Source organism: Crinia signifera, chromosome 11 (assembly GCF_055691185.1).
Source record: "Crinia signifera chromosome 11, ASM5569118v1, whole genome shotgun sequence".
In the NCBI taxonomy this organism is placed as follows: Eukaryota; Metazoa; Chordata; class Amphibia; order Anura; family Myobatrachidae; genus Crinia; species Crinia signifera.
In genome coordinates this window covers 119,517,647-119,544,973 of record NC_139227.1, presented here as the reverse complement: position 1 = coordinate 119,544,973, position 27,327 = coordinate 119,517,647, and the positions used below count along the sequence as shown (strand labels likewise).

The 27,327-nt window shown below is 47.9% G+C and overlaps 3 protein-coding genes across 11 annotated transcripts in view; 2 read left to right on the top strand and 1 right to left on the bottom strand.

The window, feature by feature from the left end:
- The window catches only part of LOC146045587 (uncharacterized), a 34,018-nt gene extending 33,418 nt beyond the window's left edge, over window positions 1-600 (bottom strand). For 4 of the 7 annotated variants that reach the window (XR_014465485.1, XR_014465482.1, XM_083164549.1 and 1 more), the window contains exon 1: window positions 5-600. Coding sequence is in view for 2 of the 7 variants with exons in the window: in XM_083164549.1 (XP_083020675.1) it covers window positions 5-134 (130 nt within the window). In the remaining 5 variants the exon portion in view is untranslated. The remainder of the gene's footprint in view (window positions 1-4) is intronic. The other 3 variants (XR_014465487.1, XR_014465484.1, XR_014465486.1) reach the window with 3 other exon arrangements.
- LTO1 (LTO1 maturation factor of ABCE1) lies at window positions 448-11,732 on the top strand. Of its 2 annotated transcripts, none has more exons than XM_083164546.1 (5): window positions 448-645; window positions 2,417-2,522; window positions 6,377-6,447; window positions 6,950-7,067; window positions 10,903-11,729. In XM_083164546.1, exons 1-5 carry the CDS (start codon window positions 596-598, stop codon window positions 10,969-10,971), a joined length of 414 nt encoding a protein of 137 aa, XP_083020672.1. In that variant the 5' UTR covers window positions 448-595; the 3' UTR covers window positions 10,972-11,729. The 2 variants fall into 2 exon arrangements, with proteins under 2 accessions (XP_083020672.1, XP_083020673.1); XM_083164547.1 differs by lacking the exon at window positions 448-645 and adding an exon at window positions 826-963 and having other exon boundaries at window positions 10,903-11,732.
- A 1,786-nt stretch (window positions 11,733-13,518) lies between these two features.
- LOC146045589 (acrosin-like) lies at window positions 13,519-26,069 on the top strand. Of its 2 annotated transcripts, none has more exons than XM_083164551.1 (5): window positions 13,519-13,693; window positions 21,609-21,810; window positions 23,517-23,782; window positions 24,908-25,053; window positions 25,712-26,069. In XM_083164551.1, exons 1-5 carry the CDS (start codon window positions 13,585-13,587, stop codon window positions 25,880-25,882), a joined length of 894 nt encoding a protein of 297 aa, XP_083020677.1. In that variant the 5' UTR covers window positions 13,519-13,584; the 3' UTR covers window positions 25,883-26,069. The 2 variants fall into 2 exon arrangements, with proteins under 2 accessions (XP_083020677.1, XP_083020676.1); XM_083164550.1 differs by lacking the exon at window positions 13,519-13,693 and adding an exon at window positions 20,294-20,459.
- Window positions 26,070-27,327: the final 1,258 nt, after the last annotated feature.

The following is a 27,327-nucleotide window of genomic DNA, read 5'->3' as shown; positions in this document are numbered from 1 at the left end:
TTACTGTTATTTGCATGCGGCTGGATACAGATGGGGTGGGCGGCTGACATCCTGTGACTGTCAGCCGTTGGCCCGGCGGCGGCATCGGCCCGTCCACCCATGGGAACGCCCAGCGTTTTCATGGGGATGCCCATAAAACTCTAGCCGTTCCCATGGCTGAGCTACGGCTTGGCGAATATGCAAGTCACCGAAGCCATTCGCAAAGGGGAACCAACTGCACATGCGCATAATAGAAAATGCGCAGTCCCCAAAACCGAACTTGCTATATAGCAAGTGAATCAGAATCACCCCCATAATGCGTAATGCTGTGAATATAGGAACAGTTACAGAGAGTGCAGGGGAACGAGCAGCATCTGCAGCACCTGAGACCCTCACACTGCATGCGTGCGGCGCTGCTGGCTCATCGCCAGAGTTCCCGCCCATAGCAACCCCCGGCTGCCGGGCGCGGCGGCCATTTTGGTACACCCACAGCTGCGAAGCCTCCGGTAGTCAGGCACCGGAAGTGCTCGCAGTGACCTCCCTGGTGGTACCCGGCTCACGTTCCCTCACTATCTGTATTGGCACGGCAGTCATTTAATCATTCGTGCTGGCCGCCATGGAGCCTGGTGACGACCTGTTCGGGGGCATTGTTATGTGTGAGGAGAGGTGAGGGGTCCGGGCAGTGTCGTGTAACCATAAAGCAGCTCCCTGCACAGTGCACAGGCATTGACATTACTGCCACATGTATCAAGGGCCTGGTAGGTTTCTGCTTCTGAGATAGATATATATCTATCTCTCTCTTTAAATTGGGACACTGATGAATTTCACAGGTTTTGTGGCTGGCTGACTTCAGGCCTGAATTACACCCGGTGTTATCAAGCCCCAGAACCTGTGTAATTCATGTTTGTCCTGCTCCAAAAGGACAGTATGGGTAATCCCCTCGTACCCCCGGATGAATAGGCTGAATGCAGAGATATGTACAGGGTAAGGATGGTCATCGATAGTTTATGGTCGCTATAGAGTACTTTTTGCCATCGATTGGGGAGAACCAGATGGATTCTCAATATCGATGGCACAGCATAAAGGTGCCCATACACTGTACACTTGCTGGATGTGATGAGATGCGCGCTCCCGCACACATCCCATCAAACAGCTCAGAAAGTATGTGCTGCACATGCTGTACTAGATTGCATCTCATTGCATTGCAAAATGTATGCGATCTGGTACAAATTGCATACAATAATTGTACCGGACATGGAGGATTCCTATGACACCAGGCAGCTGAGAGAAAACCTGGTTTCGGACATTATCTATTCAGACTATTTATTGGTTGGCCCAAGGCAGATGCCCTTTCTACCCATGTATGAAAACCACCCTGATTTGTCTTATAAAGTCTTCCTGCACCTCATTTGGCCATGTATCAAACTATTCTCCTATGGACCTTTATTATATGTATTACACACACAGGTTCCCAGTCTTATACTGCTCTCTGCTGGTGAAACCCAGGCGCGCACACCCCTGCTCTCTGCTGACGTAACCCTGGTGCATGCTCCACTGCAGTCTCCTGGGGTAACCCAGGCGCGTGCACCCCTGCAGTCTCCTGGGGTAACCCAGGCGCGTGCACCCCTGCAGTCTCCTGGGGTAACCCAGGCGCGTGCACCCCTGCAGTCTCCTGGGGTAACCCAGGCGCGTGCACCCCTGCAGTCTCCTGGGGTAACCCAGGCGCGTGCACCCCTGCAGTCTCCTGGGGTAACCCAGGCTCGTGCAACCCTGCAGTCTCCTGGCGTAACCCAGGCACACGCACCCCTGCTGTCTCCTTGCGTAGCCCAGGCACACGCACCCTTGCTGTCTCCTGGCATAACCCAGGTGCATCCTGCTCTGTCTCCCGGCGTAACCCAGGCACATGCTCCCCTGCTCTCTCTTCATGTGTAACCCAGGCGCGTGCACCCCTGCTCTTTCTCTGGGCATAACCCAAGCATCTGCACCTCTGCTCTCTCTCCGGGCGTTACCCAAATGCGTGCACCCCTGCTCTCTCCTGGTGTAACCCAGGCACTTGCGCCGCTGCTCTTTTCTGGCATACATAAATAAAAGTTTCAGGTCTGCTAGTAAGATAATAAAAATTATATTTGGTACTCTTTACCTAGAACGGCGATGCCCGCGATTTTACATAGAAATGCATGTTAAAATGTAAATTGCGTCGGTCGCATCGCATGCGACCAAAAAATCGCATGCAATGCGACCGACGCGATTACCGCGATTTTACATAGGGAACAATGTTAAATGGCCCACAGACCACAAATAGCCACCCTGAAGTGTGAAATGGCCCCCCCCAATTGTTAACGCCACCCCACGATCAACGTCAACCCTGTGTTTCTCCAGAGAATTTTTTTTTATCTCTGCCACAAATTGTATCATTTCTACATTTTACTGCCTGTAGGTACCACGGCGAAGGATATGAAGAGGGTTTTGCTGAAGGAAATCAAGTTGGTGAGACAGAGGGCAAACAGCATGGAGCTCTATATGGTGCAAGAGCAGGATCTGAGGTAAGTTTGCACCTTGGATAAAGGTTGTCTGGCCATAGTCCAAGCCACCTACTGTATAGTCACTTACGGCTGACATCATCTCAGTACTGCAAGAAAAACTCTGTCACCAACCGTAATTAGTCATTTCTCATCCTGGTCTTGTGACTCCGAGATTTGACACCAGACATAGATATCTTGTCAGAACACCCTGTGCTCATCCGTGACAGCCGTACATTACCCAGTGCCATATTCAGGAGGTTAACCCTTCCCAGGCCTCACTCTGCAATGTAGTTTCTATAGACTGAATGGTGAATTTATCTAGCCACATTGTTTTGTACGGTGTTCATTGTAGTTTGTAATTGGAAATCTCTTATATTAATATTTATGCTTGTCAACCATCATCATCCTCCATGACGTGCTTCATTTTCAGAAATGAAGTTTTTCAATAAGCGGCTTGCAGGGGTAGTGTCACTCTAAGACCTTGATGGCTAACCTTGACACTCCAGCTGTTGTTGAACTACACATCCCAGCATGCTCTGCATCAGATTTAGCATGGCCAAATAGCAAAACTGAAGCAGAGCATGCTGGGATGTGTAGTTCAACAACATCTGGAGTGTCAAGGTTAGCCATCAAGGCTCTATGAAGATGTGGTGGTTCCCACAGAAAAAGAGAACATTTATTTTAAATATATCTTTTAATTGCAAACCGTTAAACACTGGTTGATGAGAACTAACTGGAGACATGGGCGTGGAGTCCAACCCACCATCGTTCTTTGCGAGGGACCCCTGCAAGGGAGTTTGGATTACGCTTCAGCTGATGAACAGGCCATGGTGCCCTGTCTAAGTCACCAGAAACTAGCCCCGAAGTGAGAAACGATCTGGCTGAGAACGCTGGTACTGGACTGAATGGAACCGGATTGGCTGAGAACAATTGTTACAGGACCAGCTGGAACCGGATTGGCTGGGAACACTTGGTAACAGGAACAGCTGGAACCGGATTGGATGAGAACAGTTGGTGCCGGACAACGATATTGAGCATACGCACACAAAAGAATATAGTCCCCTATATAGTTCAATGACGTCCCCATGTCCCCAGCTGAACATGCAGGTTGTTGGCTAAATAGCCAAAATTGGCCTGCATGTGCAGAAGACGGGAGATGGGGTCAATAACGATGCTTGTGAGTGCGCATCGTTAACCATATTGAGAATACACATAAAGATATCGCACAGAAGGGCTCTACCTTTTATAAATGTGCGTAGTGTGTTCGGGGCTTTAGGTGACGAACATGTATTTAAACTAGAGATGTGTCGGTTTTTACCGGATTTACTCGGATCTCAAAGCGCGATCTTATAGGCTATCCAATACACGTGACAACCAATCGGAAAAATCCGAAGTTGTGATAATTTGACGATAAGAACGGAGTAAATCCGAACCTGCAAATCTCGAATTGAAACTTCTCCAAAACAATTCTATTAAATTAATAACAAAAAATATATATATTTTCCCTTTTTTAAATAGACCCCCCCCCCCCCCCCCTTTCTAAACATCGGAACATGTTATTGTCATCATTGGCAACTTTGAGACCATTGTGACTCTGGCTGCAGTTCTGAGCAATCCCAGGGTATATACTTGGGGGGTGGGGGGGGTAGCATCGGCTACTAATGTCTGGTGGGACGTCCTGTTGTATTGACTGATCAGCAATGATTGGCATCAAGGCAGACGCTTGGGAAGGGGACAGGGAAGGGACCGTCACATCCCTCTGGGGGGAGATTCTCTGCAGCTGACCACACTGTGTATCTGACTGGTTGCATCGTTTGCCACCAGATTAGCTAATGCACTGGACAGTGTGGCCGCAAACATTGTGACCATGCCAGGCAAGTGGTAGTCAGCAGGCAAATATCTGGAATGGTGGCAGACCCAGAAATATATACATGAGGCTTTGGGTTGAACGTGATCGCTTTGTATTACAGCTTCAGCCTAGCCCAGAAGCCTTTTAGTTTAGGCCTCGGTAAGCGATCCGACGGATTGATCTAGGATCCAGACTTTTAAAAGAGCGCTCCTTTTGGGAGTCCAATTAAAGGTATATAGAGATTTCCCATTTATTGACACAACGTTATGCCTATGGAACTCCAAAGTAAATGACATCACCTTCTAAATTGGGGTGAGCGAATAACACGACCAGATTTTGTTTCCAGATTCATCCCTAGTATGGAATATTTTAGGTTCTGCCAAATCTCTCACTTTATAAATCACTTATTAAGGAGCGTTCTCTAGATTTCCAGTTATTTGTCAGCAACAGGAGATGGGACCTGGTTTGTTCTTGAAGCTATATCATATTTCCTGGCATGGGAAGCAGCCAGATAGAATTAAATACATGTGTAAGTGGGAGGAATGACAGGCCACACGACCAATAGTGGGCTCAAAGCTCGTTGGATGTCATTATGGCCCAAGTCTTAAACATTTACTGCCCAATAAATGACCGTATTTAATCTGTATGATGTTTACATACGTGTGCAGGGGTATGGGTCATACATACCCTTGGGCTCAAATATTCTTCAGTTATGGCATTTGTGACCCTTACTGTGGGCCAGTGTCAAGCTTCAAAAATGATCACTCTCCAATCAGCTTCTACCTGTCATGTTACAGGCTGAGTTTGAAAAATGACAGAGAGAAGCCTCTTCTGGTTGTTTATCACTAGATCGGCTGGTTGTTTATCACTAGAGACAGGATTAAATGCAACATAAAAAGCTTGAAATATGCATGAAAAATACTTAAAATAGGCATGCAAAGTGTTTAAAATATGCTACATTAAATAATAAAAAAAAGTAATTATAAACTTATTTATTTAAAAATCAGCATACAATTAGTTGCAAATGAACCCTCAAAAAATAGGCCCAAAACATCTGCAGATGTCTAGTGCTGTACACTGGATTTTTTTCTTCCAGGCTGCTACAGCAGACTGCAGCGTTCTAGGCTCTTCTGGCATTAACTACACGGACCCTCATCTCCAGCGCCGATGGATCAAATGTCAGCATAGCATGTGAAAGCAGCGCAGTGGAAGGCTTCCTCCCTGCACCGCATACTCACTGTGACACGGCATTTCCTCCGCGCCACGTGATGTCACAACCCTTCAGCCCACTTCCTCTGCTGCAGAAGTCTGTCTCTTGGTGTAAAGTCCCAGGCCAGGGGCAGGCAAAGGTTCAGGAGCTTCATCCGCCCCGACTGACTTTTATTAAACTGGATTGGCAGCCTAGAGCAGTGTCGGACGTAGCGTACAACTAAGGCCCCCCACACTGCGCACATATTGGCCCGGCCTGTGCACTCTACCACTACCTGGCCAGCAGTAGCAGGGCAAAGCAGTGCTGTGACTCACGGGTGGAAAGGGGGCGGGGCCTAAAATATGCACCGTCACTAGATTTTAGGTAAAATATGCAATAACCAGTGAGTATGGGCAAAATAGGCAAATGCATATAATCCTGTCTCTATCACTTTCCATTTTATATCTTTTTGAAGCTTGATACCTCTGACCCTGTGTGTTTCCACCTGGCTGCTGTCAAAGCATCAAGATGGGCCGGACATATTTGCGCGTAATAATGAGTATCAGCTGTAGCTTGGAAACCGCAGATGGGACTGATCAGATACTCGCCACCCTCCGTACCATTTAGTGTTTGTGAATTACAAAAAAAAAAAAAGCGACAAATGAAATAACCTAATACATGATAAAACTTCATTATTCAACACTATTAAAACCCCACATTACAGGGAATCCCGACAGACTTTGGTAAGTATACTGACCTTCTCCTGCCCCCCACATCTATGTAAGCAGGTAATATTGGCTATGAAGGATAATAGTTTGTCTCTTCCATTATTGGCAGCTGGGCTGTTATCTGGGATTTGCATCGACGTGGAGGAACCTTCTCCCACCCAGCTCAGAAGATAAAGAAAGGTTTGTATCTCTCCACTACAGATAAATATGGGGTAAAAATGAAATTCCCGGGTATAATGGATGCGGGCATGTACTGCGTATGAAGTGTTTTTATATTTTTATTACAATGTTGCCTACTATGGCTGACTTCTCCCACACAGTTTTCTGCTCATCCCTGGATTGCCGGGTGCCGCTGGCACATGTTGGTTCCCCTATGCAGGAAGGGCCGGGCTGAGCTACAGGGACGCAGACTGTATGTTGCCCCACCCTCAGCCGAGCACCACCCCCCCCCCCCCCCCAGCACCACCACTCTTATACCAGCTTAGAATGCAGGATGCTAGTGGGCTTTCAGCCCCAGCTTCTCTGACTTTCTGGAAGCCACTGAATAGATAATCCACTGCAAAGACTAGCATCCTACAATGAAAGGATGAGCTAATGCACTGCATGGTATATTGTGTGAAATCTTACATTCTCTTCATTATTAAAAAATATATATATTATATATATATTATTTTTTTATCAGTAAGAAAGTAAAGATCCTCGACTCCCTGATCAAACTGATTCAGAGCTTCTCCATTGAAGACCCAACAAATGACAAACTTCAGGATGAGATCTCCAGGATCCGTGGCAAAATGAAGCAGGTTAGTCTTGTGGGATGCACACTCTATAACAGGGCTGGGCAATTGCGGCCCTCCAGATGTTGATGAACTACACATCCCAGGATGCTTTGCATTAGTTTTGCTATGGGGCCATGCTAAAACTGATGCAAGGCATGCTGGGATGTGTAGTTCATCAACATCTGGAGGGCCGCAATTGCCCAGCCCTGCTCTATAATATTAAGCTCTGCTATCTCATATAGAGCAATAAATTGAGGTTCTTGGAATATTTATTGGCCAAGAAATACTAGCCCACCAACCGCGTCAAGTTAACCTCAAGTTTTCTGGTGGGTCCCTAATACTAAGTTTGAACCTGGGGTGCAGCACCCCAAAAAAGCCAGCTAAAGCCAGTGACTTCAGGGCAGCACACAAGTGAATTGATAAGGTATAAGTGAGTTAATAAGAAAGAAGCGATAGCTAGGGGTTAAAAAGTGTTACATAAGTGACAATACTAGAAAGTATAATTAGTGGAAAAATAAATAGTGCTAAATGTTATGGTAATATGGTATTGCTTCTTTCTTATTAACTCACTTATACCTTATCAATTCACTTGTGTGCTGCCCTGAGGTCACTGGCTTTTTTGGGGTGTTGCGCCCCAGGTTCATTTGGGTGGGGTATGTTCAACTGAAATCTACAGATGTAGCGCTGCTCATCCAGCACCGGGGCTTGCCAGACCACCCCCACTGGCGAGCAGACGATACATCTGACTGGGACGCGCAACGCAACGCGCGTCCCAGTTTCCCGTCAGTGGGGGATGGGAACCCTGCCCGTTTCCGCTTCAGGGAGATGGGCAGGGATAGTGGGGGAAGCAGGGAGGTGGGGGACTGGGACCCGGGGGGAGCTCCGGTTGAAAGGGATGTGCGTGCGTCTCGTAAGCGCGCATCCTCTTCCGGTGGGGACTGGCGAATCCACCGCCAGCCCCTGTGAAGATGTGAAGCGCTCCATCTGTAACTTGCAGTTTAAGAATAAATCTGCCAGTATTTACTCTGCACAGAAACAAAATAACTCCCCCAAATGTAACTATCTCTGCACATGTTACATCTGCCTCACCTGCAGTGCACATGGTTTTGTCCATTAACCCCTTCCCGACATATGACGTACATGTACGTCATATGACGGTTGCGGGGGAATCAAGCCAGCTCACGGAGTGAGCTGGCTTGAAAGAGAGCAGGTAATGGCTGTATATTACAGCCAGGTACCTGCTCTCACGGCCACGAGCGGCGAGTTCGCCGATCGTGGCCGTTTAACCCTTTAAGCACCGCGGGCAAAGCGCCCGCAGTGCTTAAATAGCTGGTCGGAGGGGGGGCGCCCCCCTCCGGCGCCGATCGGGGCCCCCCGCGGCGAGATCGGAGGGTGCCGATCGGTTGCCATGGCAGCCAGGGGTCTAATGTAGACCCCTGTGCTGGCCATGTCAGCATTCCTATTACATCCTGCCTGAGGCAGGATGTAATAGGAAGTGCTGAAAATCACTATGTTCAGCCATAGAGCTCTATGGCTGAACCTAGTACAGGCGATCGCGCCCCCTAGTGGTCAAGTACACTAGGGGGCCTTGTAGTAAAAGTAAAAAAAAAAAAAAAAAAAAAAATTAAAAGTTCAAATCACCCCCCTTTCCCCATTTCACAAATAAAAATAAATAAAAAATAAACATATTTGGTATCGCCGCGTTCCTAAAAGTCCGATCTATTAAAATATAACATTAGTTATCCCGCACGGTTAAAGGCGTAAACGGAAAAAAAATTCCCAACGCCAAAACTACGTTTTTTGGTCGCATCGCCTACCCAAAAAAATGTAACTAAAAGAGATCAGAAAGTCGCACATATCCCATAATGGTATTATTAAAAAGTACACTTCAGCCCGCAAAAAATGAGCCCTCACCCAGGTCCGTAGGTGGAAAAATAAAAAAGTTATAAGCCGCAGAACATGGCGACGCGACGCAAATTAGAAAAACCGTAAAATTTTCTATTTTTTTTTTAGTGGTAAAACGTAACGAAAACTATATAAGTTTGGTATCACCGGAATCGTAACGACCCATAGAATAAAGATAACCCATCATTTTAAACGAACTATGAACTCCAAAAAAACCGTAACCAGCGCAAAATTGTGGAATTGCGTTTTTTTTTCCTTTTTACCCCACATTGAATTATTTCCTGATTCCCCAGAATATTATACGGTATAGTAAATGGTACCATTAAAAAGTACAACTTGTCCCGCAAAAAAAAGCCCTCATGTGTCTATATAGCCGGAAAATTAAAAAAGTTACGCTTATTTGAACGCGAGGAGGAAAAAAAAAAGAAAAGTTAACAAACGCCCCGTCGGGAAGGGGTTAAAAGAGGAGTTTGCTTTTGCAAACCAACCAGAATAACCCCCTAAGTGTCTACACACAGAGACATCCTAAAGTCCAAATTAACTTTGTATTATATTTACCAGACTTTGCTATAACATAATATACATTGATGTTTGGTGCCGAATTGACCACCAGAGTTTTAGACTTCCATAGGAGTATAGTACTTTATACCAGATTATTATTATTATTAATATTATTTTTTTCTTTGTTGAATGTATATTATTTTGCTCTTTTATAGATAGTAGTATTGGTGTATGTATTACTGTTATTTTTTAAATTGTTTTTTCTCCTAGTAGTAATTGTCTGTAAAGGCTACTTATTTAGCTATGTCTTGAATAAGTAGCCTTATACACGATGTGTAGTCGACTGATCTGATGGGTGGCAGGACCCTGCATTGGCAAGTACATACCCACTGTGCACGATGCAGGGAACGACAGTAGCCAAGAAGGTCATTAACAGGACAGCACGTGCACCTTCCTCTGTTAGCACAGATAAAAGACTGCTACTGTGTTCTGATTGAAAAGCCCCCCCCCCCCCCCCCCCCCCCCCAGACCATAAGGGAGTACATAGATTCCAGAAGAAGAGGGGTCTTTACAGTTCACTCCTTGATACAATCACACATGCGCAGCGCAACACGTTATATCAATCTACATATTGGTTTCTCTAGAAGCAGTAAAGTATAGCTCACCCTATTCTACGTTCCAGGGAAATCCTTGCTGTCAGAGGACGGCGCGGATTCCCCCAAACGGCAAGGCTGATTCCCCCTCATTCCAAAAACGGAGCGAGGGGGAATCGGCATATGCGGGGGGGTGTCAGTTGAATACTGACCGGGCGAGCGGTGACAGCGAGCAGGCAGCCCTGCTTGCTGTCACCGCTCGCCCCCGGCATTGAATACACCCCAATGTGTTGTGTTAACTTGTGGCTTGATACTGATTGTATCTGTCCCTCCCCTCTACAGCTCATTCACCTCATCAGTCTTCTGCTCGCTATAGAAGATGTGTAGTCCACTGATCCGATGGGCGGCAGGACCCTGCATTGGCAAGTACATACCCACTGTGCACGATGCAGGGAACGACGAATAATGTGCCATACTGTATTCGGCAGTATTGATATCTTCTGGTTGATCCTTCATTAGGGCCGACCAGGGGATGTGTATGTCTGCGTAAATCCGGCATACGCCATTACCTATATGCCCGACATCATTGTGGTGTGTGCCCACCTTTAGGAGTGTGGAACATTCTCCCTGATGACGATCCCACCAGAAGTCAGTTAGAACCCTGTGGGACTCTGGGAATTACTGGAGCTTGCTGCAGGACAATCGTATTTCTTTGGCATAACGATACAACCCGCCTTATGACTCTGTAAATAACAATCGTATGTAAAATACTCCATCCTTCCTGAGCTTCTGTTTCTAATAAATAATAAAAATGGGATTTTTCATAAAAATTTTAATATTGTTTATTTTTTTTTATACAGGTCTGTTCCATGTTGAACGTTCAGCCGGACTTTAGAATGAGCAGTGAAAGCTCTGGACTCTCATTCTGACCTCTGGTCCTATAGAGCATCTCTTGCAGTGCGGTGCGAGTGGAAGTGTACGGGCTGGCCCTGCGTGTACTCTGGGCCTGTGCCACCTGCTATGGTTATTGGAAGAATTGGGGTGAGGTTGCCATAACAACTGCTGTGTGTAAAGCACCCGTCTCTGCACAGTCAGCCAGCAACTTGGAGTAAGTACCGGCCAAGGAGAGGAAATGTTGGGTGATGTACAGGAAGAACGCCCTCTCGTCCTCTGACTGATATTATGGAGGGACATTAGGGGAAAGGACCTGGTTTTTGAACATTTCATTTTCCAGTTAATAAAGTAAAAAAAAAAAGTTTTCTATTTTCAGGTTTGATTTACTTTCATGTTATATAAATTCTATATTGTTTTGCACCTCCTGTGACCAGACGGATGTTCAGGTATTGATTACGATGAATTGGTTACATCAATAAAAATCTAAAAATGGGAGGGGCTTGATTCATTGGGTCGTGGGGTGGTCACATCAAGTTGTGGTGTGCAAAGAGAATGTGGGGTACACAGTACCACTCAGGACACAATTCCTCAATGGCGAGTTGTACAGTCCAATAGAGCGGAGACTGTCCAAACTAAAGGGGTATTACAGACCTGATAAACAAAAAACAAAAAAGTCTAGCGCTCTATATCAGATAGAATTTGGCCTAAACTTTGCCCACAATTTTTTCAAAAATCATATGACCACCTGCTGCTGTTTTTTAGGGGTTGCTCAAACCCCTTATAGGGACACAGAAGGAAAACAGTACAATGCAAAAAACTGCGCAGAGGTTAAATGATATTTAACACAGTTAAATTTATTTTAAAATTAAAAGATACAATTAATTTCTTTATAAAAAAATATACTGCATATAAAAAAATTATATCATAGTTAGCATTTTCTGTCGACAGTTTAGAACTCTTTGTCGGAATAACCCCACTAACCTTTATATCAAGTAAAAACCTGCAGTGTGTTGCCTTTAATAATCAAAGTGTCTGCAGACCACAAACTAACACGGCTTGACTAATAATATTACTTGTATGCATTTCCATCTATACCACCAAAGGATCTAATGGGCTTAATATACTGTTTTTTTTAAACTGTCGACAGAAAAGGCTAACTATGATATAATATTTTTATATATATATTTTATAAAGAAATGAATTGTATCTTTTAATTTTAAAATAAATGTAACTGTGTTAAATATCATTTGACCTCTGCGCAGTTTTTTGCATTGTACTGTATTTCAGACCTGATTGCACGGCTGAGATTTTGCAGAACAGACCATTATCGATACACTGCGCCTGTGTACAGCCCGTAGTACACATGCGCAATGCTGACCAGTGATACATCCTGCTACTTTTTTGATTTGCAAGGTGATTGACAGGACATTGGCGTCTAGGGGTGGTAACCGGCCATTTCATGGGAGTGCCAAGAAAAAACAAGCTACTGTAGCCGTGCCAAAATAAATGCTGGGAGTGACCGGGAAAATGCAGGAATGCCCAAGCGTTTTAAGAGGGGAGGGTGTGTGACGTCAGCTCCAGGCCGGATATGCCTTTCCCATCGCACTGCCAAGTAGTTCCCCTTTCACCCAGAAAATCCTGGGTCACATCGAATTTGGACGTGGTCCGTCCCCGGAGCGACCCGACATTTGCAATACGCCAGGTCGCTGACGTTACAGGGGGGCAGGGCAGAGCAGCGGCACGTCATTGTGGGCAGGGGAGGAGGCAGCAGTTGGAGCTGATGTTGCCTCCTCCCTATAGTGTAAACGGGACCCGGGTTACCGGTTTACACTGCCCAGCAACCCAGGACAAACCCTTCTTTTATCCCGGGGGTCGTGTTGCCTGACCCGGGTTTTGTCCTGTTGGCGATTTCACACTGCACAGTGACCCGAGTCTTGAGGTACTCTGAGCCTGCGATGACTTGTGCCCAGTGCAAAAAGCATTCGATGGGTGAGCCTGTTACCATGGGTTTTGGACATATCTGCTGCGACGTCTTCGCGTGGTGTACACATCCATTCCCACAGCTGTTCACCGGTTGCTGTAAATTCCGGCTGTGCGGTCAGGTCGAATTAGGAATAACCCCCTAAATGTGGACAGTTGGAAGGTTGGCAGACGGGGACATGTTTTGATTTATGGACCAGCGCTGATAGTAGTTTAAAAACCCATAGGGGTAGACACAGGGGCAACACCAGTATTAAATAAATGTAGTCTGCATCACCCCTAAATTGCTTCAATTTTACCCCTAAATCGCACATTTCGGCTCGCTGCTCCATAGGGGTCCATATTAACGTGTATGTATATATATATATATATATTATGTAATTATGTATGTATGTATATATATATATATATATATATATTGCCATTGCTGTTCCCTAAAGTAGGCATGATATAGGATTAGCAGAACATCTTTTAAACTGGGATTCTCATCAATTACACAGGTTCTGGGGCTTTCAAGCCCCAGAACCTGTGTCCCTGCTTGTAGGGGATAGTCTGGTAAGTGTAATCATCATTCTCATTCATGATGTCACAATGTTCCCACTGAGATTATTATGGGACATCTCCTGGCTGCATTCAGTCCCAGTGGATAGAGCAGAGCACAGGTTGCCATGATGCTCCCTCTGTTCATCAGGATCGCCCTATTTTGGGTATGTGTGAATGAATTCGCTGGCGCACCCATCCCTAGCATCAAGCATTTCCGCACATCGCTTCCTAGTGGTGAGTATGTATAGGCTGGTGTAAGTAGGGCAGGGGTGGCCAAACCGGTCCTCGAGATCTACCAACGGTCCACGTTTTCCAGGTTACCTAGCTGGTGCACAGCTGTAGTCATTACTAACTGTCACATTTCCCAGACCACCTAGCTGGTGCACAGCTGCAGTCATTACTGTCACATTCCCCAGATCACCTAGCTGGTGCACAGCTGTAGTCATTACTAACTGTCACATTTCCCAGACCACCTAGCTGGTGCACAGGTGCAGTCATTACTAACAGTCACATTCCCAGATCACCCAGCTGGTGCACAGGTGCAGTCATTACTAACTGTCACATTCCCCAGACCACCTAGGTGGTGCACAGCTGTAGTCATTACTAACTCACATTCCCCAGATCACCTAGGTGGTGCACAGCTGTAGTCATTACTAACTGTCACATTCCCCCAGATCACCTAGCTGGTGCACAGGTGCAGTCATTACTAACAGTCACATTCCCAGATCACCCAGCTGGTGCACAGGTGCAGTCATTACTAACTCACATTCCCCAGATCACCTAGGTGGTGCACAGCTGTAGTCATTACTAACTGTCACATTCCCCCAGATCACCTAGCTGGTGCACAGGTGCAGTCATTACTAACAGTCACATTCCCAGATCACCCAGCTGGTGCACAGGTGCAGTCATTACTAACTGTCACATTCCCCAGACCACCTAGGTGGTGCACAGCTGTAGTCATTACTAACTCACATTCCCCAGATCACCTAGCTGGAGCACAGGTGTAGTCATTACTAGCTGTCACATTCCCAGATCACCTAGCTGGTGCACAGGTGTAGTCATTACTAACGGTCACATTCCCCCAGATCATCTAGCTGGTGCACAGGTGTAGTCAGTACTAATTGTCACATTCCCCAGACCACCTAGGTGGTGCACAGCTGTAGTCATTACTAACTCACATTCCCCAGATGACCTAGGTGGTGCACAGCTGTAGTCATTACTAACTGTCACATTCCCCCAGATCATCTAGCTGGTGCACAGGTGTAGTCAGTACTAATTGTCACATTCCCCAGATCACCTGGCTGGTGCACAGCTGTAGTCATTACTAACTGTCACATTCCCCAGACCACCTAGGTGGTGCACAGCTGTAGTCATTACTAACTCACATTCCCCAGATCACCTAGCTGGTGCACAGCTGTAGTCATTACTAACTGTCACATTCCCCCAGATCACCTAGCTGGTGCACAGCTGTAGTCATTACTAACTGTCACATTCCCCCAGATCACCTAGCTGGTGCACAGCTGTAGTCATTACTAACTCACATTCCCCAGATCACCTAGCTGGTGCACAGCTGTAGTCATTACTAACTCACATTCCCCAGATCACCTAGCTGATGCACAGCTGTAGTCATTACTAACTGTCACATTTTAAAACCTGCTGCATTCATTCCTACTATAGATCCACAGGTTGCCTGGAAAACATGCACCGTTGGTAGATCTTGAGGACAGGTTTGGCCACCCCTGATGTAGGGTGTATGTGACCGTTGTGTCGTCACCCCTATTTTACGTGTTCAGTGTAGTGATGAAGGATTAGTGTACAGGGTAACAAAAACAAGGGTTAGGGGGACACCGTGTGGGAGTGTCCACCAGGGGGCGCAGGATATGAGTTGGGGGCAGCTGCACTAGCGGGTTAGTTAGACCCGATAAGGACAAATGGAAAAAAGGGGGGTCAGAAAAAGTTATGTGGCAGCGCTAGAATTAAATGGTTTAAAAAATGGTGGATGTTAAAAGATTGGATGATCTTTACAAGCAATTTTAATATATTATTAAACAACCTGTATATACAGTATTCTGTTAAAATTTATATAGAATAATACAGTGGTTCCCAAACTTTTTTGAACCACGGCACCCTAGACTATCAGAATATTTTTCAAGGCACACCTAGGTCAAAAGTTTGTTGATGAGAAGTTTAGAAAAAATATTAAATTAAGTAAATTGTGTTTATATATCAACCTTAGGATCAATTATGTAGTGAGGAACAATATATGCTTTTGCTTGCCACATATTTCATGATTGGAGGCCACAAACTCTGGTTTTGCCTATTGAATTTGTCCTAGACCACCAATCCAAGGCACCCCTGCAAGTGTCTTGAGGCACCCCAGGGTGCCTAGGCACACAGTTTGGGAACCACTGGAATAATACATGATATACACATAAATAATAAAGGAAATGATATATACTTGATATACCACTCTGCCTGCTGGGCCTGTTTCTGTAATTCTGAATAAATCAGTATTAATGTAAACAGTTAATACTTGGTATAGTTACCACTCCTAGGACATTGGTGTACGGCACAGGTCTTCAACCTGTGGCCCTCCAGATGTTGTGGAACTACATGTCCCAGCATGCCCTGACAGTTTTGGCATGCACTTATAGGAAAAATTGTGGCAATGCATGTTGGAACATGTAGTTTCACAACATCTGGAGGGCCATAGGTTGAAGACCCATGGTGTACGGCAAAAAGGTTTGTGATCGTCCTGCCGTTGGTAAGTTGGAATGGGCAATGTCCAATGTATCGGGTATGCCTCCCAATTGTCAGCGTAAACAGTGACGAGCCCCGTTAGGCAAATGAAGGAACAGGAGCACCCAGCCAATGGGAGATGGATCCTCTCTAGTGTGTGGCCTGGAGAAGATGGTATGAGTTCTGTGGCCACTAGAGGAGTTTCCAGGAAATTCTTCCCCACTTGTGGACGGATGGCGGGGGGAGGGGGCAGTGATCCGGTCCAATGGAAGGGGATGTGGGCTGCTGCCAATGTCGGGGTATTCAATGATTAGCCCGTGTGGGCTGAGGAAATGAGTAGCTCCCAATTGCTGAGGGGAGTGAGTCCTCTCTAGTTGGTGGCCGTTTGAGACAGATGGAGTGAAGTCCACGGTCACTAGAGGCAATGGGGTATTTCCTGCTGTTTGAAGGACAGCAATGAATGATGTTCAGTCCGCGAATGAACAGTGTCCAGCAGGACAGAGATCAGGGTATTGGTGGGGTCACCAACGCGTTTCGCTGCTTTCCCACAATGCAGCTTTATCAAGTTATTAATTCTAGCACTGCCACAGAACTTGTTCTCACCCCCTTTTTTCCATTAGTGAACAGGGTAACTGAATATGGAGAGAGCGTTCTTTTCGTTATATCAATGATGGGATATAGCAAATGCAATAGGGTATCTCAAATGATAAATGTAATTGCCGCCATGCAAGAATTCTCTATGTTTAGGCCTAGCAATTGGAATATAGAATCTATGATACATCATTTATTATTTTAGAATTGATAAGCAAAACTCATATTGGACAATAACTGCCAATGTGGGGTCCTTTAGGGGTATTTAACCGGCATACACCTGTCTGTGGTGGGCCCATGGTGTATCCGGCATGCATCTGTCTGTGGTGGGCCCGTGGAGTGACCGGCATACATCTGTCTGTGGTGGGCCCATGGTGTAACCGGCATACCCCTGTCTGTTGTGGGCACGTGGTGTGACCGGCATACCCCTGTCTGTGGTGGGCCCGTGGTGTGACCGGTATACACCTGTCTGTGGTGGGCCCATGGTGTGACCGGAATATCCCTGTCTATGGTGGGCCCATGGTGTGACCGGCATACCCCTGTCTGTGGTGGGGCAGTGGTGTGACCGGCATACCCCTGTCTGGGGTGGGCCCATGGTGTGACCGGCATACACCTGTCTGTGGTGGGCACGTGGAGTGACCGGCAGACCTGTCTGTGGTGGGCCCGTGGCGTGAACGGCATACACCTGTATGTGGTGGGCCTGTGGTGTGACCGGTATACCCCTGTCTGTGGTGATCCCATGGTGTGACCGGCATACACCTGTCTGTGGTGGGCCTATGGTGTGATCGGCATACACCTGTCTGTGGTGGGCCTATGGTGTGATCGGCATACACCTGTCTGTGGTGGGTCCATGGTGTGACCGGCATACCCCTGTCTGTGGTGGGCCCATGGTGTGACCGGCATACCCCTGTCTGTGGTGGGCCCATGGTGTGACCGGCATACCCCTGTCTGTGGTGGGCCCATGGTGTGACCGGCATACCCCTGTCTGTGGTGGGCCCATGGTGTGACCGGCATACCCCTGTCTGTGGTGGGCCCGTGGTGTGACCACCATACCCCTGTCTGTGGTGTGCCCGTGGTGTGACCGGTATACACCTGTCTGTGGTGGGCCCGTGGTGTGACCGGCATACCCCTGTCTGGGGTGGGCCCATGGTGTGACCGGCATACACCTGTCTGTGGTTGGCCCGTGGCGTGAACGGCATCCACCTGTATGTGGTGGGCCCGTGGTGTGACCGGTATACCCCTGTCTGTGGTGATCCCATGGTGTGACCGGCATACACCTGTCTGTGGTGGGCCTATGGTGTGATCGGCATACACCTGTCTGTGGTGGGCCTATGGTGTGATCGGCATACACCATTCTGTGGTGGGTCCATGGTGTGACCGGCATACCCCTGTCTGTGGTGGGCCCATGGTGTGACCGGCATACCCCTGTCTGTGGTGGGCACAAGGTGTGACCGGCATACACCTGTCTGTGGTGGGCACGTGGTGTGACCGGCATACACCTGTCTGTGGTGGGCACGTGGTGTGACCGGCATACACCTGTCTGTGGTGGGCACGTAGTGTGACCAGCATACACCTGTCTGTGGTGGGCATGTGGTGTAACCGGCATACACCTGTCTGTGGTGGGCACGTGGTGTGACCGGCAGACCTGTCTGTGGTGGGCCCGTGGCGTGAACGGCATACACCTGTATGTGGTGGGCCTGTGGTGTGACCGGTATACCCCTGTCTGTGGTGATCCCATGGTGTGACCGGCATACACCTGTCTGTGGTGGGCCTATGGTGTGATCGGCATACACCTGTCTGTGGTGGGCCTATGGTGTGATCGGCATACACCTGTCTGTGGTGGGTCCATGGTGTGACCGGCATACCCCTGTCTGTGGTGGGCCCATGGTGTGACCGGCATACCCCTGTCTGTGGTGGGCCCATGGTGTGACCGGCATACCCCTGTCTGTGGTGGGCCCATGGTGTGACCGGCATACCCCTGTCTGTGGTGGGCCCATGGTGTGACCGGCATACCCCTGTCTGTGGTGGGCCCGTGGTGTGACCACCATACCCCTGTCTGTGGTGTGCCCGTGGTGTGACCGGTATACACCTGTCTGTGGTGGGCCCGTGGTGTGACCGGCATACCCCTGTCTGGGGTGGGCCCATGGTGTGACCGGCATACACCTGTCTGTGGTTGGCCCGTGGCGTGAACGGCATCCACCTGTATGTGGTGGGCCCGTGGTGTGACCGGTATACCCCTGTCTGTGGTGATCCCATGGTGTGACCGGCATACACCTGTCTGTGGTGGGCCTATGGTGTGATCGGCATACACCTGTCTGTGGTGGGCCTATGGTGTGATCGGCATACACCATTCTGTGGTGGGTCCATGGTGTGACCGGCATACCCCTGTCTGTGGTGGGCCCATGGTGTGACCGGCATACCCCTGTCTGTGGTGGGCACAAGGTGTGACCGGCATACACCTGTCTGTGGTGGGCACGTGGTGTGACCGGCATACACCTGTCTGTGGTGGGCACGTGGTGTGACCGGCATACACCTGTCTGTGGTGGGCACGTAGTGTGACCAGCATACACCTGTCTGTGGTGGGCATGTGGTGTAACCGGCATACACCTGTCTGTGGTGGGCACGTGGTGTGACCGGCATACACCTGTATGTGGTGGGCCCATGGTGTGACCGGCATACACCTGTCTGTGGTGGGCACGTGGTGTGACCGGCATACACCTGTCTGTGGTGGGCACGTGGTGTGACCGGCATACATCTGTCTGTGGTGGGCACGTGGTGTGACCGGCATACACCTGTCTGTGGTGGGCACGTGGTGTGACCGGCATACACCTGTCTGCATAACTCCCAACTTTTGCAGATGCTGGGGAGGGACAGGGTGCGTGCCCCCGTTTTTCGCCAGCCCCCAGCCCCTCTGCCTGCAAGAATAGATGCTGTGTGCATGCGCACAGCGTCTATTCACGGGCTACAGGGGGGACTCCCAACTGACGTCCCCCCACCCCCCCACCGCGGGACACTGCCGATGGCGGGAGGGACGTGGGAATGTCCCAAAATATCGGGACATTCCCCCGATAAGTATGTGTCTGTGGGAGGTATGTGTCTGTGGCGGGCCCGTGGAGTGACCGGCATACACCTGTCTGTGGTGGGCTTCTGGATCTGACCACAGTTTGTTTCTTTTCTTAAACCCCATGTCCTTTACCCCCTGTGTTATGCAAATCTGCCATATCTTGCTTCCCTGACCCATTTTTGGGACCCCCAACGGGGGATGCTATGGGTGTTTTACCCCACATTATGATTTCCAGATTGTAAGACATATGTGAACAAAGTTTGTTGTAATTTGCTCCAGGCATTGCAGAGTATGCTTATATATATATATATATATATATATATATATATATATATATATAAAATTCAATCTTCTAGACTACAGAGATGCAGGTCCATGAGATCACACTGTTACATCATCATTCTCATTCATGATGTCACAATGTTCCCACTGAGATTATTATGGGACATCTCCTGGCTGCATTCAGTCCCAGTGGATAGAGCAGAGCACAGGTTGCCATGATGCTCCCTCTGTTCATCAGGATCGCCCTTTTTTGGGTATTTGTGAATGAATTCGCTGGCGCACCCATCCCTAGCATCAAGCATTTCCGCACATCGCTTCCTAGTGGTGAGTATGTATAGGCTGGTGTAAGTGTGTATGGTGGATGTGACCGCTGTGTCGTCACCATTATTTGAGTAGTGATGAAGGATTAGCGTACAGGGTAACTGAATGCGGAGAGAACGTTCTTTTCGTTATATCAAGGATGGGATATAGAAAGCGCAATATATTATTTCAAATGATAAATGTAATCGCCGCCGTGCAAGAATTCTCTGTATGTTTAGGCCTAGCAATTGGAATATAGCATCTATTATACGTCATTTATTATTTTAGAATTGATAAGCAAAATTCATATTGGTCAATAGCTGCCAATGTGGGGTCATTTAGGGGGAGATTTATCAAGTGGAGACAGAGAAAGCACCAGCCAGTCACCTCCTAACTGCCACGTGGCAGGCGGTGGAAAATGGCAGTTAAGGGCTGATTGGTTGCATGTTTATCTCTCATTCTCTCTACTGTATCTCCGATCTCTCCAAGCTTTGTTAAATCACCCCCAAGTAGTTTATTTAATTAGGGTAGCAGTAATAACCCTTTCATTCGGGACACATGATTTTACATTTTTTTGTTGCCGGTATCCAGATTATAGCATACCTCCCAACATGACCCGAAATGCTCTGCTCCTGGACATCAACAGTTGCAGAGGTGGGACTGCACCACTGTCGCAAATTCAAATAGGGGAGCCACCCTTGCCAGTGAGTCCACGTGTTTCGGGTGGCAGTTGGTGGGGCTCCCCTATTTGAATTTTGGACTGGGCTGCAACTCTGCAACTGCGCATGGATGTCCAGCCACAGAGCATTTTGTTCCTCCTGGAATGGGTCATGTTGGAAGGGATGTTATAGATCGACAGACTGTCAAAAGGACAACACGCAGACGGTCGACACTGACAAAAGGTCAATGGTTGACACATGACACAGTCATCCACCCCTGGAGGAAGCTTTGTATAGCAGGATGCTAAGGAAAGCTGTCCCCCCTCCAGTGATGTGGCAGCGCGCATCACTGCTCATCTGCCGGGCCGTCCACACCGGGCGGCTTTTCGGCTGAAAGCAGCTCAAAGGGCAAAACTGAGCTGCTATTCGCTCAAAATCGCCCGGTGTGTATGGGCGTTAATTCTGAATTGTTTACTGTGCTTGCCACGGAATAACGTGTCCCTTTGCGTTGTAGTATGTGGAAGGCGCCCCCTGGTGGGAGAACAATTTGGCTCCCGCATTGTTGGAGGAAAAGATGCTTTACCTGGATCCTGGCCGTGGCTTGTAAGCATTCAAGAGTTCATGGACTACGACTCCTATCTACACCTTTGTGGAGGCTCCATCCTGAATGAGAAGTGGGTCATCACTGCTGCGCACTGCTTCAAGGGCCGGGGAAAGTAAGTAACGCCCTCACATCCCACACTCACGACGCACAGTACTTATTTTCAATTTACATATAATTAATTTGATTTGTGTTTATTTAAGATACAGAGTTTCTGTACATTAGTAAAAGCCGTACCACCATTTAAACTTTAACCATTAACCGACCACAGCTTTGCCGGGTAATCAATTATCCCTGATAAACTATCATGAGTCGCTGCTTATCGGAGATGATGTTTCTCTTGCCTTAAGCAGGTGAAACAAATCCCCCAAAAGAGCCCATGTGTGTTTTCGTGAGAAAATTTGGTACTTGTGAGTTATCTGGACGCCCGATTTTTTGATTGTATGCCTTAAGTTAAGGCATACAATCAGATGCGATGCGATGCGATATCGCATCGCATCGCATGCGATATCGGATGCGATGACCCGATTTTTCCATAGGAATCAATGTTAAAATGATTCCTATGGAAAAAGGGGTCCTTTTCATACCCCTACTATCCAAGTGGGCATGGAGTTGGATATAAACCTGTGGCGAGCGTAGCGAGCCACCGAGCCCGAAGCGTGGCGAGGGGACGGTATTCCGTGTCCCCTCGCGGGGCTCGCTACGCTCGCCACGCTTCGGGCTCGGTGGCTCGCTACGCTCGCCACAGGTTTATATCCAACTCCATGCCCACTTGGATAGTAGGGGTATGAAAAGGACCCCTTTTTCCCATTGAATTCCATGTTAAAATGGACTCAGTCCATTTTAACATTGATTCCTATGGAAAAATCGGGTCATCGCATCGCATCGCATCGCATCGCATCCGATGGTCGCATGCGATGCGATGCGATGTGCCCGATCCGACCCGATTTTCAAATCGGGCGTCCGGATAACTCACATGTACCGAAAATTTTAGTTTTTTGGGGGGGCGACCTTAAAGGATAAAAATTATTACAATGCTTCTTTAATGGTAAGTACACACTATACAATTATTGGGGACTTTGGGTTAGGCTGTGGAAGGGTTAAGGTACCCATACAAAGGGCCGATTTGGGCCGATTTCATCCGATTTCGACAGATCAGGCCGATATATCAGGTGAAATTGACCCAAAATCGGAGGTGTTTGACGTGATCAGATCTGATGCTCGTTCCCGTGTGCATCAGATCAGATCCTGTAGAGCTATCGGAATCGGATCATCAGCGGCACATCACGATGCATTGCATCCGATTCCCATTGAACTCCCCTGGCAGCTCCCTAGGAGTTTTATTACATACGATAAATCGCATGCAATAAATTGCAGATCAAGTGCCGCGTCGGAAGGAGCCCAGCCGGGGGGAGCTCAAAGGAATACAGGTTCGACTTGTCCCTTCGATGCTTCGGGGCATTTGGGCAGCGTGGAGGGGGTAAGGTATAGGCACTTAGAAGGCGGGGTTAGGCAGCGGGGTACAGGGGATTAGGGTTTGGCACTAGCACAGAGGGTTTGCGTCAGGTTGAGGAGGGGGAAGGGTTAGGCTGCTGCTAGGGAGGGTTAGAGTTAGGGGGTAACAGAAGAGGGTTACGTTGACTTACTGAAATACCAACAGACCGCTATTGGGACTGTTTTTAAGACCATTAGTGGGGGAACCCTCATAATATACGATCACACTACTTAAATAATGTGCCCGCCGCAAGCCTATCGCCTTTGAGGTCTGACCGTAAATGTGGCTGCCTAATCTTTTTACATCTAATCTCATGTCTGTTTCAGTGAGGTCTACACTTGGAGAATGGTGTTTGGAACCAACCAGCTGTCAGATTTGGGAACAGGAGTGCAGATACGTGGCATATCCAAAAAGATTGTACATGAGCAATACGTCGCAGACGAAGAGCGCAATGACATCGCCTTGCTCATCGCAGATAAGCCAATCTCATACAATGACTACATTCAGCCTGCGTGCCTTCCGGTGAAATCCGCCGACGTCAAGCTAATGACCGACTGTTACATTGCTGGATTTGGGGTGCTGACGGAGGATTGTAAGCCTGGCTTTTCTTTTATCATTATAAATAATATTAACAATTACTTATGCAGTGCCAGCATATATTGTTGTGCTTTACAATTGGGGAAAAACAATCAAACATGACTGAGTAATAACAGCCAGATGAAGAGGTAAGAGGGCCCTGCTCGCAAGCTTACAGGCTATTCTTACTACAACGGTTACCTGACTATTACTTATCCATTACCCATTTATTTTCTATTAGCTTCAATTTGCATAATGCACCATGATCTAATAAATGAACCTCTCCAGTCGCATGCCCAGAAATCTTCCAGACTACCAGGCTACGTGTCTTTTGGGTCACTGGGGACCACCAGCGCTGATCACAGCGCCCAGGAATCAGCATAATGCATTGACAGTTGACCCATTGACAGTTCATTTCTTCTATGTTGATCTTCCAGATACTCTATCAGTGAAGGTCCAGGGAGATGTTCAAAATATCCGCAACAAAATGCCGGCATCCCTCACATTTGTTATATAAACTTGAATAAAAAAGTTGTTTAAAACAAGATATTTCCTATATAGGTTGAGTATCCCTGATGTGACCACAAGCATTTTGGATAAGGGATTTTTCCGGCTTTTGGATTTTTTTTTTCTTAACATACTAACCTGGTTCCCACCGATGGTCCCACAGTGTCCCCCAGCATTCACGGCAGCCTTCAGGAACTTCTTCAGCGGTCCCAGGGTTGCATTGCGCGAGTTTGCAGACGTGCGCCGGTGAAGTAACCGACGCACCTGCTCAATGCACCCCTGGGACAGCTGAAGAAGGTCCTGAAGGCCGCCGTGGACATCGGGGGACTTGGCAAGTATGAAAAAAAGGGGCAGGCGGTAAAAAAACAAAACAAAAATATTCTAAAAAAAAATATGGATTTTGGAATATTTCGGAAAAGAGATCTCCGGATACGGGAGACTCGACCTGTATAAGGTAACATTACAGGTCATTATGGTGAAAACAGATGTTTGCTATGGCAATTTTTACCCCTTTTTGACAAATTCACTCGGCGCTCAGAAGGTTAATAATAATGTTTGCGGAAATGAAAGTGTCCGGATGTTTTTACCACTAGGTTCTGGTCACTGGAAGTACTCAGGTTATTTTCTTTTGCAGCCGCGGAACCGTCGGATATCATGCAGGAGGCCCATGTTATAATGATCCCTAACAAAGTCTGCAACAGCAGAAAATGGTACAATGGCGCGGTGGGATTATACAACGTGTGCGCAGGATACGAACAAGGCGGGATTGACAGCTGCCAGGTAAGAGAGAAGAGAGAGAAATGTTCGAACGCATTGAGGGCTGCTTAAGGCATTGTGGTCACCAAATGGGTGTTTCTCCTTCATCCACTAGGGCACTGGTTCCCAACCCTGGTCCCCAAGTACCCCCAACAGTGCACGTTTTCCAGGTCACCCAGCAGCTGCACTCATTGTTCAGTCACATTTTAAAAAATCCACAGGTGGAGCTAATTATGTGACTTGTGATTCTGTGTGGAGACCTGGAAAACGTGCACTGCTGGGGGTACTTGGGGACCAGGGTTGGGAACCACTGCACTAGGGGACCCTGGCGCTATAACAGAGGGGCATAGATGGGTGTATGAGTGAAGCCGGCACCATAAATATAGAAGTGTCCCTGACTCTGCCCCCTCTATTCCCTCCTAACCCCCAGTTTTCAAAATATTCCACTGTTACCTTCCCTGTTTCGGTGGAAATGGACATCCACTTGGTCGTTGCCTGGAAACATCCAGGCAATAAATTCCGTATATCCAAGTGTCTCCTTTCCACGTACCATTTGCCAACGGACACTAGGATCTAATGGGCACAACGCCTTATTGTGTTTTATTTTTGTTTCTTGCTTTATAGACTGCTTACAAAGTAACCAGGTGTTTCTATTGACTTTATCTTTTCCTGTTCCATACAGGGAGACAGTGGGGGGCCGCTGATGTGCAAATATCCAGGCTCTAAGACGTTCTCCGTGGTGGGCATAACCAGCTGGGGATCCGGCTGCGGACAAGCACTAAGTCCTGGAGTGTACACCTCCACTCAGTACTATCTCGAGTGGATCCGTGACAAGCTTGTCAAAAAACTGTGAGGCTTTCCGAAAGCCTGCCACCAATTTACATCAGTTCCAATTCCATCCGACAATTCCATCCGACAATTCCATCCGACAATTCCATCCGACAATTCCATCCGACAGTTCCATCCGTCGTGGCAGAAACATGGAGAAGAACTTGGTGGCATATTATCATATGATAGCAAAATCTATTCATTAAATAAAACTTGAGTTTCTGCTGAAGTAGTAGTAGTTTGTTTATTTATAAGGCGCCACAAAGTGTCCGCAGCGCCGTACATAGCAAACAAAAAACAAATGACAAGGTAACGTACAAGGTGTGTTGATAAAATACAGTATAAATAGGGGTATAGCTGGTAGAACTAAAATCAGCATCAGTTATGAAGTAGGTGTCAAAATTGTCGAGGAGACTGAAGATGAAGTAGAGGAAGGGAAGAACAGGACAGGAGCACAGGTGAGGTAAAGCAGTAGGGTGAGTACGTGAGGAAGGAGGGCCCTGCTCATAAGAGTTACCCAGTGACGTGCGGTGAGGTTAGGGGATGGTGAGGCACTAGCTTGTTAGAGCTAGCACGGACAAGCTCTGTGGGCAGCGCTGGGTCCGCGTTGCTTCTGCGCTGACAGGCAAGTGTGGGAGCAGCCGCCTACATAAGCAGCAGAGACCGGCAGACCAGCTCCTACCCAGACCCAGCGCTCCCCACAGACCCTGTCTGTACTGGCTCCACCAAGCCACCACGGAGTATGCCCATTGTTCTACCACCCCAGCTGATGGGGGGGGCACTGTGCTGTTGGATGGATGGTTATATAGGGCAGGCACTGCGCTAGAGAAGGGGAATGGCTGCTTAGGGGGGTACTGGGCTGGGGACAGGGATGGCTTATTTGATAGTGGGGTACTGGGCTAGGGAAGGGGATGGCTTGTTAGATAGGGGACCCTGGGTTAGGGAAGGGGGTGGATGGTTAGATAGGGGGGTTACTGGGCTAGGAAAGGGGATTGCTGGTTAGATAGGGGGCACTGGGCTGGGGACAGGGATGGCTGGTTAAGGGGGCTGGTCTTACGTTCAGCGCTGGAGCTGGGGCTAGCGCTGTGGGAGAGGGGGATCAGTCAATCTCCCACTAGTCTCTTGATTAGCGCCGGGGCTGGGGCTTTAGGAGGGGGGGGAGGGGGAGACAACGACACCTATAGAAGTGCCTTAGTGACAGTCAGGGACATGCTTTCTGTTTCTGGCTATATGAAAGCACACCCCTGTCACTGAGGCAGCGCCACTGTGCCCAATCACATCTGCCTCAGTGACAGGGGCGTGCTTTCATATAGCCAGAAACAGAAAGCATATCCCTGACTGTCACTGAGGCACCGTTATAGGTGCCGCCTGTAATGCTTTTTCTAATGGGCATTGACAACAGCTAGTTGTCCCTGCCCCCTACCCGCCTCATAGTTCAGAACTTTAACATTGACACTCGGAGGCACCGCT